This window comes from Ambystoma mexicanum, chromosome 8, assembly GCF_040938575.1.
Source record: "Ambystoma mexicanum isolate Mex_15411 chromosome 8, UKY_AmexF1_1, whole genome shotgun sequence".
NCBI classification, from domain to species: Eukaryota; Metazoa; Chordata; class Amphibia; order Caudata; family Ambystomatidae; genus Ambystoma; species Ambystoma mexicanum.
This window is the reverse complement of record NC_090929.1, coordinates 1,104,500,119-1,104,514,031: the sequence shown is the minus strand read 5'-3', so window position 1 is coordinate 1,104,514,031 and position 13,913 is coordinate 1,104,500,119. Positions and strand designations below refer to the sequence as shown.

Below are 13,913 nucleotides of genomic sequence, written 5' to 3'. Positions count from 1 at the left end.
GCACCATGGAATGTACAGGTTCAAAGCTAAATCTTTCCCAGAAGTCTCATCCAGATCTTCAATCTTGGATCTCGAATATATTGGTTGCTGTTGCAAAAGCATTTAGATAGCCTTCTCTTATTGGGTGGCATCTTCCTGAATTGACTCCCGCCTCCCCCACGCCCTCAGAAGACTCATTCTGTTTTTCATGGCCTCGTTCTTTTTCTTCCTATTGTAGTGTTGAAAATGCACCCAGGAACTCCATGTTTAGATGAAACTATGGCTGCAGGTGGAGCATTGTAGACCACCCAAATGGACATGAAATATTTTGAGAGAAACCAAAAACAAGAGCACAATTAAATAAATCTGGAATAAATAGGAGTAAACAAATGGCGTTTCCTCATGTGCCGCATACGTTAACAAACACATGTTGCAATACGAACCAATTGCACACAAAACTTTGGTTGTCTTTAGATTTAGACTTGCAACCAATCTGTGAGCACAGGGTATGTGTTTTTATCGGCGTTAAATGAGCAGAGATTGCGATCTGCATTAAAGGGTTGAATGGCATGTCAATCTTTACTAACGATCCTTCTTTCTGTGCAGTTAATATTTGTTTCATATACTTGGAGAAGAGGTGTGGATATGTTTTGTTGCACGCTTCCTGAAGCTGATTTGCCCCTCATGCTTAAGGAAGCAAGATGAGAACACATTAGTCCCTAATCCCTGCCACATCTGAATGTGAAAAGTGTTTTCAATTCTAAGATGCAGGCATACATACAATTTGCATGCTTATGGTCTTTTATTTTTGAAAGGTCATACATATTTGTCTGGTAAAGAAAAAGTTGCTAATTTCTTCTCTCCTGACTCCCTATCCAGGACGGCCTGTACGAGTGTATCATGTGTGCCTGCTGCAGCACCAGCTGCCCAAGCTACTGGTGGAACGCGGACAAATATCTGGGGCCGGCAGTGCTTATGCAGGTGAGAGGTGTTCCGAACAAACATAGCCTATTGTACTTTGCAGGGGAAACGCCTGAAAATGCACAATGCTTGTAATTTCTTAAAGCTGAAGTTCTTCAATTGTGAGTGATTGCCATATGTTAAAAGTTGCTGGGGCCTTTAATAGAGCAGTAAACTGGGATCTGTAATTGATTTTGAAACATAAACTGTCAAATGTTGACCTTTGAAGTGGAGAATGGAATGCTACATTACCTGCAATAGAAAGTGGTGAAAAGGCTCACTGTATACACAATATATGATGGTGATCTGATTTTGTTTTTTATCGTGCCACATGCACAGTGTAATGCTTCAGCTCACCAAGTGTGAAAGGGAAATGGTGGGAGGAGACGTAGCATCTGAGAGTGTAGTAGGAACATCAAGATGGGAAGATGCAGCAAAGGGGTGCAAAGGCCCACGCTCACAGACTAGTTGTCGCAATCCAGGTAACTTAAGCACACTTATTTTGTATTTTTCGGTGGGTCCGTTCCTGTAGGCAGAGATGTCTGGTATTATTTCTGGAAGGCATGCAGGCAAAGATTTGTCTTCGGGGATTTGAGGAAATTCTTTCTTTGGGTGTGGTACCATCGGCCCATTCCCTAGCAGGCCAAGCAGGTGGTACACATTTGTTTCAAGTGTGCACCATTGGACAGGGAACCAGTGGAGAGATTCAGTGCCCTGCGAATGTGCTCTGATTTACTGAGACCAGACCTAATTCGAGCTATGCATCAGTTTCTTAGTGTTATGACAGAATTTCATTTTTTAAAATTCTGTAGGTCCTTTTTAGGACCCCCGTAACATTTTGATTTTTCACTTTTTTTTCTATTGCTCACCTATTTTCGGTGGTGAGAAGGAAATGTGGGTATAATTTATAAGCACTTTTTTTTGCATCAAAAGGTAAATTGCTGAAGCACTACAAGGATTAAGATGCAGGCAGTGACTCTAATTTTGTACAAATAAATAGTAAAAACATTTGACGCTTTGAATGATAAGAGGCGCTGTATGAGTGTCCATTTTATCATTCATGTGCAAGTGTCAGCAAATATCTGTGTGAGTGATGGACTGGGAGTAGGTAAAAGTTTTTCTTATGTTTATGCAGATAGATCACATTTTATTTATTCAAAATTCGGTTTAGTGAAATCTTTTTTAACATATTAACAATCATCAAATTGTGGGTACAATTTATATTTTTTTATGTTTGTATTATTTTATGGTTAAACAAGTCAACATTGGCAATACAATCAATTAAAAGACAAGCAGTTAATCATAAAAAAGAAAATACCCATAAAGAATAAAAGAAAACATAAAAAAAAACAGATGCCACATCAATCGGGGTCATATCAATAATTTGAAGCACATCCCCACAAGCACATTTTATAACCACCTTGGCTATAAACATGCATAATTTTAACAGTTGGCAATGACTCTTCCCCTGTTCTCGTCCCGCTACCAACCCAAGTGCTCTTAGGAATGTAACTACAGCAATTACGGTGGATGTAAGAAGACGGGCAAGCATGATGACCAAATCCTCTCACCAAAGGTTACAAGTTGCTCAAACTTTTGTAGGTGCTTCACTCTCAAAGCACTCGATGCAGGGCATACGATAAATACATGTTTCATAGAGTTCCACATTCTTGCAATACCTACACCACACCCAATCCCCAACAATGAGACCCCTTCTCCACACGATTTCTTTAGTTAAAAAAAGATTCCAGCGAAAGCCCAGGAAAGCACTTCGGGCCCATCTTGCCGGGTACACCGACAGAAAAGGGGCCAACACTCCCAGTTTCTTATGATCGTATTTTAGATGTGAAAGAACATTGCAGCTGTGCAGTTTTCCATGGTAGAGATCCAGTCTTGCTTGAATAAAGTTTTCTTCAACCGCTCTGGATTGTCAGAGTTCCTCCAATGAGCTATGAATTTTCGAGAGAACCAATACACAGTGATCATATATCTCCATCGCCATGAGCTACTCCTGCTTACCAGAATATTTTTTAAGTCTTCAAAGAGAGCCCCCCCTCCCACTCCCACAGGAATCAATATTTTCTTCACTAGAGGCAACCGCTTAAATTCTAGGCGGGCAGTCAAGGAAGTTAACCCCAGTTCATATCGTATAGAGTCGATGGGCACTGTGATGGGCAAACCAAGCACCCTGCGCCAGGCCAAAGCTTCAATACAGGGCAGAGTATCCGTTAAAGATAACTAATATATTTCCATCCCATATGTGATTTTAGGAACCAATTTCCCCTCATATTTTAGGGCTGTTATCCGTGTATAGTTTCCATAACAGCTAGCCACCCATACCACTTGGTTTACTGGTCGGGTGGTCCATTCCCTCACCCAGGCTTTCAGCTTTGTCTGGCCGAGGTAGCCTGGATTATATATACCAGTGAGTTCACTTTAGTTATTGATTCTGATACAACGTACCACTTAAACTTTGCCCCAATAATACCTTTGGAGCATTGTAAGATCTTCATTTTAGCGGGATTAATGGAAAGGGAGTGGGATTGAATGAAGACAGTGAAGGCGTTCAGGAGCCTTTGAAGGCCCACTGGTGTGAGGTCAAACAAGAGATGGTCATCTGCGTATGACAGCCAGAAAGGCCTACACTGCTCAGCTGCAGGCGAAGCCAGGGCAACAGATTTCAAATGTTCGCTGTTGGGTAAGAATGATTGCAGTCCAACTGGTATGGGACTAATCTGCTTGATATTAGGTAACCCACCTTGTAATATAAGCCTGTACTACACAAGTGGGTAGTGTGACTGAGCAGCCAGGCTTATCTTAAGAGGGGTAATGTGAGCTGTACAAGTGAAATCAGGAAGTACAAGTAGCCAAGTAACACTTACACAATTAAAGTTATTTCTGATGTTTGTTAATCTGCTTAGAATCACATGCTGTGCATAGGTCCGACATCCAGTGGTCACTGCGGAGTATTGCATTTTGTTTTTCGTAGTCGAAACGGGGACGTCGACAAGGCGTGTCTTTAACACTATCCCTATAGTGACGTGCGTTGTACCCACAATCCCTCACGCGTCGAGGTCCCTCTGATTGTTTTTTTCCGCCCAGCTACTGGTCGCCTTTACGCGGAGCTCCTCGAGAGACATTGCAGATTTCATCTCCTCGACCTTTGGTCGTTTTCCTATATTAATATAGAACATATTGATCCCCCCCTCGACGCTGTTGTGAAGCTGTCTCCGCCGAGCAAGATCTTCGACGGAGGGGACGAGCGGAGGAGATCCTTCGGCGTTGCCGAACACGTGGCCTGGCCTCGCAGGCCAAATACAGTAGGGAGAGTGGGGGTCGTGGGACATCTCTAGTTCTTTTCTGAGAATGCCTTTCCTTTTCCACTTCCTTTCCCTTGGGGTGGTTATCACGATTTATTGCCTCGGCTATGGAGAGGACACCCTTTAGGTTTTGCCCGCTTTGCAAGGGCAAGTTTACTTGGAAGGACAAGCATTCACGGTGTAACCGCTGCTTGCCCCTCGATCACAAAGAGGAAGGTTGCACGGCTTGTCGGCTTCTTAAGCCGAAGACTCTAAAAGACCGTAGGGTCAAGAGGTGGGCGGCCTACGCTATGTCGAAGGCCGACGCTCCACCCACCGTTGCTACCTCCGACAGTGACGAGGAACGTGATACCACGACCTCCGCTACGGAGGTCGAAAAGCCCCCTAGAGAGCGCACACGCGCTCCGTCGTCTGTCCCCGGCCCCGACGGGCTCGGCTCACGCCCTGCTTATGGGGATGAACACCCCGGCGACATTGACGCACACAAGACCACACATAAGCACACAACCCATGGCTCTTCTTCGTCGAAGGCGAAGAGAGCATCAGCGCCCAAGGAGACGCAGGTTCCACTGGCGGCCTCCTCGGACCGTTCGGGTTCGAAGCCCCTCTCGCAGCCGCGACCAGCGACTGGGCTTTCGGCAAATAAGGGCGCCGCCCCCAAATCATCGGCCGGCGCGCATCAGCAGAAAGCGCATGCCGCCGTAGAGCGATCGACACCCATAACGTCGAAACCACAGCCCTCCGCTGACAAACGAGTCACTGAGAGCTTGGCGAGGATCGTGGTAGCCGACGCCAACAAGCGTACGCCGAAAGACACGTCGAGCGCTACGCAAAGGTCGAAAGACACGCCGAAAATGCCCGAAGAAAGGCAGGGACGATCTCCTTCAGTCGAAGGGATTCCCAACACACCTGAAGGATTTTCGGAGGGCGACGGGACACTTTCCTCGACGTTGTGGGAGAGGTCGAGCCGTTTTCAGCTACAAGACACCATTTTTCCCCCGCTAGACCGCTCAGGGGTACCCCATGAAACCATGGAAAGGCTCCATCTCTGCATGGAAAGAATGGAGAGGTTTATGAATACCCAGAACCCTCCCACTCCCAAGAGAATAAGAGAAGGGCCTCAGGAGGACCCCAGGGCCAAAATTCCGAGACTAGTCAATCCCCACCAGGACACAGCCTCAGACTTCCATAGTGTGTATGACCTCACTGGGGAAGAACATTATTTTGAGGAAGAGGATGATTTTATGGACGAGGAAGAGGGACGGAACCAGGAGAAAGGTCTGGAAGACAGCCCAGACTTGGTAGGAGAAGGCTTCGGAGAAGATCCACAAGAAGGACCTTCTCACCCCTGGCAATCCCCATCAATATATTCCGACACTGATGTCCTGAACCTAAATCCTCCTGACAATTCACCTATTAGAAACACGTCTCCCATTGACGATCAGCCCATATTTAATGCCCTGTTGCGCAGAGCAGCAGCACATTTCGAACTGGACACTGGGGAGCTCTCTCCTGAATTAGACTTTGTGGAAAGAGTAATTAGGGAGAAACCCCCGGTCAGTCAGACCATTCCCCTCCTCGCTTCGGTGAAGAGAAGAATCATCCCTTCGCTGTCCTCACCCGCACTAATCAGAGGGGTCAATCCTAGAATTGAAAAACTTTTCACTCCTTCACCCTCAGACCCGCTGTACATCAGGGGACATTGCATTCCGGATTCCCTGGTAGTAACCAACACAAGAAAGAGGGCAGAGGTACCACTTTCTACCAGTGAGGCACCACCTGACAAGGAGGGCAAGCGGTTATATACCCTTGCAAAAAGAGTTACATCCTCTGCCTTTTTGGCAAGAATTGCGAACAACAATTCTTTGCTCGCTAGCTATGCGGACGCGCAGTGGGCCAAACTGCGCAAAGACGCCGAAGAAGCGCCGGAACCATTACGTACACGCCTGCTTACAACTATTGGCGAAGGAACCCAGGTCAACCAGAGTATTGTAAAGAACTCTCTGGATGCGGCAGAAACAGCAGGACGTTCCCTAGTTCAGGGAATAATCCTAAAACGCCACGTATGGCTGCGCAACTCAGGGTTCAAACCGGAGACACAGGCGTCTTTAATAAATAAACCTGTTGAAGACTCAAACCTCTTCGGGAAAGCGGTGGATGAGGCTCTGGAGATGGCTAAAAAAGAGTTCGATACTATCAAAACTCTTGACCAAATCTCTAAGCCCTCTACCAGGTGCGGCTATGGCAACAAACGCTTTTTTCGTGGCCAACGCCAACAACAAAACCAACAGCACCCTGCCACCAATTTCCAGACCAATAGTGGCCAGTACAGCCAAAGAGGCCAGCGCCGGGGCAAAGGAAGAGGCCAGGGGTCCCCTCCCATGCAACACCGGTCGGGGGCCGGATAACATCCTTTCTTCCAGCATGGGAGGGTATAACGTCAGACCGCTGGGTGCTTTCCACCGTAGCCCACGGATAATGCATCGAATTCAACAGTTCCCCAACATACAAACCCCCGAGGGGACGTCACATGACACCGGAACATCTTGCCATCCTTCTCCAAGAAGTACAACAACTGCTGGAAAAAGGAGCCATAGAGGTCGTACCTCTATCTCAGGTAACGGAAGGTATTTATTCAGTGTACTTCCTTGTACCCAAAAAGGATCTAACCATGCGCCCTGTATTAGATCTGCGCCCAGCGAACAAGTTTATCAAACCCCAAAAGTTTCGTATGGTGACCTTACAAGAAGTGATCCCACTGCTATCACAGGGAGATTACATGACAACATTGGACATGAAAGATGCATACTTTCATATTTTAATGTTGCCAGCGCACAGAAAATACCTCCGGTTCATGATAGAGGGCAAACACTACCAGTTCAGAGTGCTACCCTTCGGCATAGCATCTGCACCAAGGGTATTCACGAAGGTGCTGGCGGTGGCAGCGGCCCACCTGCGCAGGTTGTCCATCCCAGTTTACCCTTACCTCGACGACTGGCTCATAACAGGGGATTCTTACGAAACATGCTTCTCCAATACCCAAAAGACTGTAGACCTTTTGTTCCAGTTGGGCTTCTCCATCAACGAAAAGAAGTCTAGCCTAGACCCCAGCCAAATCAAACAATTCCTAGGGGCTCTAATTCAAACAAAGGACGGCCTCGTCTTCCCCTCCATAGAGAGGGTCCAAAACATGCTGTTTCAGATCCCTCAATATGTGACCGGTCGAGAGGTGACGGTACGCAAAGCAATGCGCTTGCTAGGCATAATGGCGTCGTGTATTTATTTGGTACCTCACGCGCGCCTGCGCATGCGCCCAATGCAAGAGTGGCTCAACAGCCAGTGGTGTCAGGCCAGCGGACTATGGGACGATCTAATGGTGGTCTCGCAGGCCTTAGTTCTCTCGCTACGGTGGTGGACAAAGGAAAACCTGGAAAAAGGGAAACCCTTTGCCACACCCGCGGCGGAAGCCACTCTAACCACAGACGCATCCCTCACAGGATGGGGGGCTCACCTATCCCATCAGACTGCTCACGGAGTGTGGACTCCGAACGTAGCATCCAAACACATCAATCTTCTGGAGCTACTAGCGGTGTTCAAGGCGCTAAAAGCCTTCCAGGAACACCTACAAGGCAGGACAGTGATGGTCCTTACAGACAGCACCACAGCCATGTATTACATCAACAAGCAGGGGGGAACCCACTCTCCAGGACTGTCCAAACTGGCCCAAAATATATGGAAGTGGGCTCTCAAACAAAATATGTTCCTACTGTCACAACATGTACCAGGGGAACTCAATCTGCTGGCAGACAAACTCAGCAGGGATTTCCCCCTGCCCGAAGAGTACGAATGGCGACTGCACGAAGACATCGTCTTCGACGTCTTCACGCAATGGGGATTCCCAGAAATAGACATGTTCGCAACCCTGGAGAACTCACAATGCCAAAGTTACGCCTCCAGGTACCCCCAGAACCGATCCAAGGGGAACGGTCTGTCGATTCAATGGTCGGGGACATTTGTTTACGCTTTTCCCCCGACTCCCCTTCTCAACAAGGTGGTGCACAAAATGCACCAGGAACAAGTAACCATGATACTGGTGGCCCCAATGTGGGCCCGACAGCCATGGTTCGCTCACTTGATGGAGATGTCTCTATCTCCCCCAGTGAAACTCCCCAGCCCGTACAACATGCTGTCACAAGACAAGGGCAGGACTCTGCATCCATGCCCCCAGAACATGAACTTAGCAGCCTGGCTCCTGAGATCATAGAATTTGGACATCTACAGCTCCCGCAGAGATGCATGGACATCCTCAGGGAAGCCAGAAAACCTAACACTCGCCACTGCTATTCTAGCAAGTGGAAGAGATTTGTCATCTGGTGCAGAGGAAAGAGCATCAACCCAATTGACTGCTCTCCCACACATATTGTTCTATACCTGACCCATTTATTGGATTCAGGTCTAGTGTTCAATTCCATTAAAGTCCACCTGCGGGCACTTTCTGCATACACCACTTCCCAACTCCGTGTCGTGGTGGAAGATCCCTGTTATAAAGGCCTTCATGGAGGGAGTAAAGAGAATACACCCCCCGATAGCTGACCCAGCTCCCGGATGGGACCTTAACGTGGTACTTACCAGACTCATGGGCTCACCATTTGAACCCATGCACAAAGCATCTCTTAAACACCTCACTCTTAAGACTGCTTTTCTAATAGCTATCACCTCCATCAGGAGAGTAAGTGAACTACAGGCTCTTTCTGTTCTAGACCCCTTTGTTACAGTTCACAGAGATAAGGTGGTTCTACGCACTCACCCAAGGTTTGCTCCGAAATTCATCTCAAAATTCCACGTAAACCAGTCTATAGAACTACCAGCGTTCTTTCAAAATCCTTCCAACTTGGGAGAAAGGACTCTGCACACTCTAGATGTCCGCAGAGCGGTCATGTTCTACATGGAAAGAACCAGACCACTGAGGAAGACTAATCAGTTCTTCGTCTCGGTGGCAGCAGGAAGAGAAGGGGATGCAGTTTCAAAGTCCACTATTTCTAGATGGATTGTTCAATGCATCACTCTCTGCTATACTCTTGCTAAGAGAGAACTGCCCTTTAGGCCAAGAGCACTTTCTACTCGAGGCACGGGGGCGTCCATAGCATTCATTGCAAATGTTCCCCTTGAGTCCATCTGCAAAGCGGCTACCTGGAGTTCTGTGCACACCTTTACAAAACACTACTGTCTAGATGCACACTCTAGATCTGACTCCCAGGTGGGACAGGCAGTATTAAGACATCTTTTCTCTACTGTTCCTTCTCATAACCCACCGCCAACTCCGGGTACTGCTCGCTAGTCTATGCACAGCATGTGCTTCTAAGCAGATTAACAAACATCAGAAGACAATGCATTACTTACCGTAAAAGCATTTCTGATGGTTGTATCTGCTTAGATTCACATGCGCCCACCCTTCCTCCCCGCTCGGATGGAAGGAACATAGACATCCTTTTCTATATTTCTCTCTTTTCTGTACTCACTCACGTCTAGAAGGCTCCCTCAGGGCAGAAAAATACAAACAGAGGGACCTCGACGCGTGAGGGATTGTGGGTACAACGCACGTCACTATAGGGATAGTGTTACAGACACGCCTTGTCGACGTCCCCTTTTAGACTACGAAAAACAAAATGCAATACGCCGCAGTGACCACTGGATGTCGGACCTATGCACAGCATGTGAATCTAAGCAGATACAACCATCAGAAATGCTTTTACGGTAAGTAATGCATTGTCATATAATTATTTATAATGTACAATATACACAAGGTTTAAATAAGCATGCTTTAAAAAGGTGTCTCTACTAGTAACATTCAATCAAAGTTAGGATTCCGTTTCTTTTTTAAAGACAATAAAAGTTGGTAAAGACTTTTGTTATGCTAACTTATGCTCCAGCACACGGATTGACATCAGTTAAGGTCAGTATTGCACTTATTTCAGTTACCAATTCAATTTTTGAGTTGTTAAAGGAAGGAAAGGTTAGACTAAGATTTAGAACATAATTTCAATAGTTTGTAAAACAATTACGATCTCCTGAATGGAAGCAGGTAAACTTTTTTTCCAGCAATACTGGTGTCATCAATTATAACCTATGAGGGAACAAGTACTGTCAGTCAGTAGGTTCAGATGAGTGCCACTTAGGGAGCCAGGACAGCCAAAGTCAATAGTTCTTCTTAGATAAAGTCTTGACAAAGTTAGTAAGTTCAGAAGAAATCACTGTAACTCAAGTGAGCTACGTTGTAGAGTTCACAATCTGTTAGGCCAGTGCAGGGGAGTTGAGATCAACTCCACAAAGTACTTCCCTAACAGGAAGCACAATTTATGGCTAAAAGGTGAAAATCCAAGACCCACGGTAGCTTTGATTTGAAGAAAAATGTTGCAGCTGGACCTACCCATATCGTCTTATTCTGATGGGTAAGAGCATCGGGCAGGGATGCCTTTTTGCCCCCTGCCTGTTCAACCTATATCTTATCGGACATCAGCAAATCCTCCCTAACATTTGCTTATGTCCGATAGATCTAGGTTGAACAGGCAGGGGGCAAAAAGGCAACCCTGCCTGATGCCTTTACCGGTCAGAATAAGACGAGACCGATCCCCTTCGCAGTTCAGGGTCACCTGAATTTGAGTGGGAATGCATACCAATCAAGAGTCTAAGGAGACCAGCAGGCACCCCCCACTGGTGCAATTTAGCCCAAAGAAGCTGGCAATCCACTGCATCAAATGCAGCACTTAAGTCTTTCGAAGCAATATAGACCGTTTTATATTTGTCATTGCACGCCAGGTGCTGGACAAGTTTTACAATTGTCCCATTAAGGCTAGTGCCCAGGTTCCGACGGAAACCCTGTTTGCCATTTTAGTTAGTCTTCCTGCCGCCACTGCCTAGTCCTCCAGGTGGGACAGCAAGATAGAGAACACCTTGCAGTCAACATCCAGGAGGGTGATTGGTGGATAGTTAAGGGGGCTTGTTTTCAGACCTCAATTAAAAAAGGGGACTATGTAGGCCTTTAGACTAAGATGCTGGAAACCGGTCATGGGATACCACATCCTTGGACAATCAGCACTTCAGCCCAGATAAAGGGATTGACCTTAAACAAGAAGTTGGAAAGTCTGTTAGGACCTGTGTAAAGACTGGAGGGGGCTGTCTGTATTCCTGCTCTTTATATGGTAGAGGGGAGGCACAGAGGACCCCAGCCAAGATTCTCTATTTGGTAAAACATGGGCGAGCAATCCAGGCCTAGCTCTCTAGCACCCACAAAGGAATGCCCACACACTATTAGTGAAAACACAGTTCTTTATATAATTAAGGTTCAATGTTCTATACACAATAACTCACTTTGTGCTAAGTTAATCTACAATGGCAAATATATGCACCGTTCTACATGGTTCCACAGTTACTATGAGATTTTATTAAAGTGCATCAACTGTACTTAGTTTAAATGTCACACAAATCAAGTAATAAAATGAACCAACAATAGACATAGGAGGAAAGCAGTTGGTTAGAACAATTTGCAGAATACTGAGCCCCTACCACAAGGCACAGTTCTGTATGAGGTCCTCTCCCACCCCCCTACCTGGGCAACCTGTAAATAAAGGCATATCGTACAAGCCCAATCCATATATTGTTCACAAGAGTCTTATTTCCTTCTAAATAGTTCTACAACCCCAATGTACCTGGAATAGCAGAGTTTGACGTCGGGTCGTCGACGGATCCTTCTTGAGCGGTTCCCTTTAAGGCAGGAGCCACGGATTGTCGAGATCCCACAAGAAAAAAGGGTGAACACTGTCGCGGCAGCAGCTTTGGTCTAGCAGTGCTCGTTGACGATCGGTCGAAAACATCTTGCAAGCTGAGGCGTACGGGGCACCTCGACGCCGAGTGTGCGTTGCCGCAAGGAGTCAATGAAGAACTTTGGCCCAGCAAGGGCGTCGAGTCGTCAGCATCTCTGTGGTCTTTGGGTGGCGGGAAACCCACCAGTGGATCCTCCTCGTTCGTCGTCGGCCTTGACTTTCTCCGGCAGGACAAACGGTCGACGTAGATGAGCAAGGGAGTCCTTGTTTCAATTTTCTTAGGCAAAGGAGCACTGCAGCTCCGGTCGGCGATGGCAGTCATCGACGGTGATGGACTTCAATGTCTGGGCACTTCCCTTCATGATTCCGCGACGGTCCCCGTCTCCGGTCGGCAGCCCTTCGAGGGTCTGACATCCAGTGAGCTTTGGCAAAGATCAGCTGGTGCACGATGGTTCCTCGTAGCTCGGGAAGAGGTCTCCTAGCCAGGTCCTCTCTTGGATCAGTTCCTTGAAGGCACAGCAGCTTTCAGATTAGCAAAGGACAGCAGCAGCAGTTTTTCTTCCAGTGGGCTTCAAAGTTTAGCATCAGTTTCAACTTCAGCTTCTGAACGATTTCTAGCAGTGAGAGGCCCCCAGATATACTGCTGATCTCCCATTCACTCTGCTGGGTCACACTCAGGCAACCAATCATTCAGAAGGGCAGTCAGGCAGCGAATCAGACTTACAATGCATTCAGGCCATTCTTCTCCATCCAGACACTCGCAACACGAGATGTGGATTCGGACAAGTACCCACCAATTCAGCACTACACACTGTATTCATACCAATTTCGGGCAGGGCTGTCTCAGTCATTGTGTCAGCCACCAGATACTAGACACCCACAACATGAAATGCGTATTCGTCACACACTCCATTCACAGTTGCACACTCCATTCACCCAGGTCCCACTGCACGGGCGTACCAACAACATAGTCATTGGGAAGGCTCCAGCCAGTCTTGGGTAGACTTCCCCACACTACCATATATGGAACTTCCACCCAGCAGCCAGTCAGGGGGAAGCGACAGAGTCATGGCTTCCCGGGACTTTGGGAAAAGTAAGGTAACAGGCGATAGAAAGCAAGAGGCCACAGGGGCCATCTTGTTTCCTATCAGGAATCAACCGATTCCAAAGGCAGGGGCTGGATATCCCAAAATGGAGGACACTCGGAGCACCTGTCAAATTCGGCATGGAACTGCCACCAGCCCCTTCCCTGCTCTGTGAGCCAAACATGGGTGCCCAAAAACATACACTAGGAGTACAAGGTCGTACTCCCACCCATGGATGTCTTAAGGGTATCCCAAGGATCAGTTCACCAAACCAAAAAGAGGATGAGCTGCACTGCCAGGAGTCCCACATGAACGCCTGCACGGAAAACAAGTCAGAACATACATGATAAAGCAATAAAGGACAAGGATATGGAGACCCTGTCCCTCCAATGCATTTTCAGCATCACAGCCTGGAGCATGCAATGGACTAATCCGCACAAGAACCACTAAGATCCTTTCAGGATTAAATGCAGCTAAGTTTATTCTGTCTGCTGTCTCAGGAGGAGAAAACGAAACAAACTGCTTAGGTTACGCATAAAGAGCGTAAAAGTGCGCATACCAGTAACTCTGAGACTGTATTCACCTGGTTGATGGATTCTGGAAGGTCGATTGAGTTCCATCAGTTGCCAAAAATGTCCCAGAGTTCTTGTTACTCAGGGAGTATAACATGAACTCTGCGTCCACCTGGCTTCGCTTACTACGATTATTTCTTGGGCAGTTTCGATAACGCTGACAAGCTTTATTCCTCA

General features: G+C 47.1%; 1 protein-coding gene across 1 annotated transcript in view; it reads left to right on the top strand.

The window, feature by feature from the left end:
- Positions 1–13,913, top strand: part of SDHB (succinate dehydrogenase complex iron sulfur subunit B) — a 169,500-nt gene that overhangs the window by 124,254 nt on the left and 31,333 nt on the right. The window contains exon 6 of the mRNA XM_069611130.1: positions 859–960. Within this exon, the coding sequence (XP_069467231.1) occupies positions 859–960 (102 nt within the window). The remainder of the gene's footprint in view (positions 1–858; positions 961–13,913) is intronic.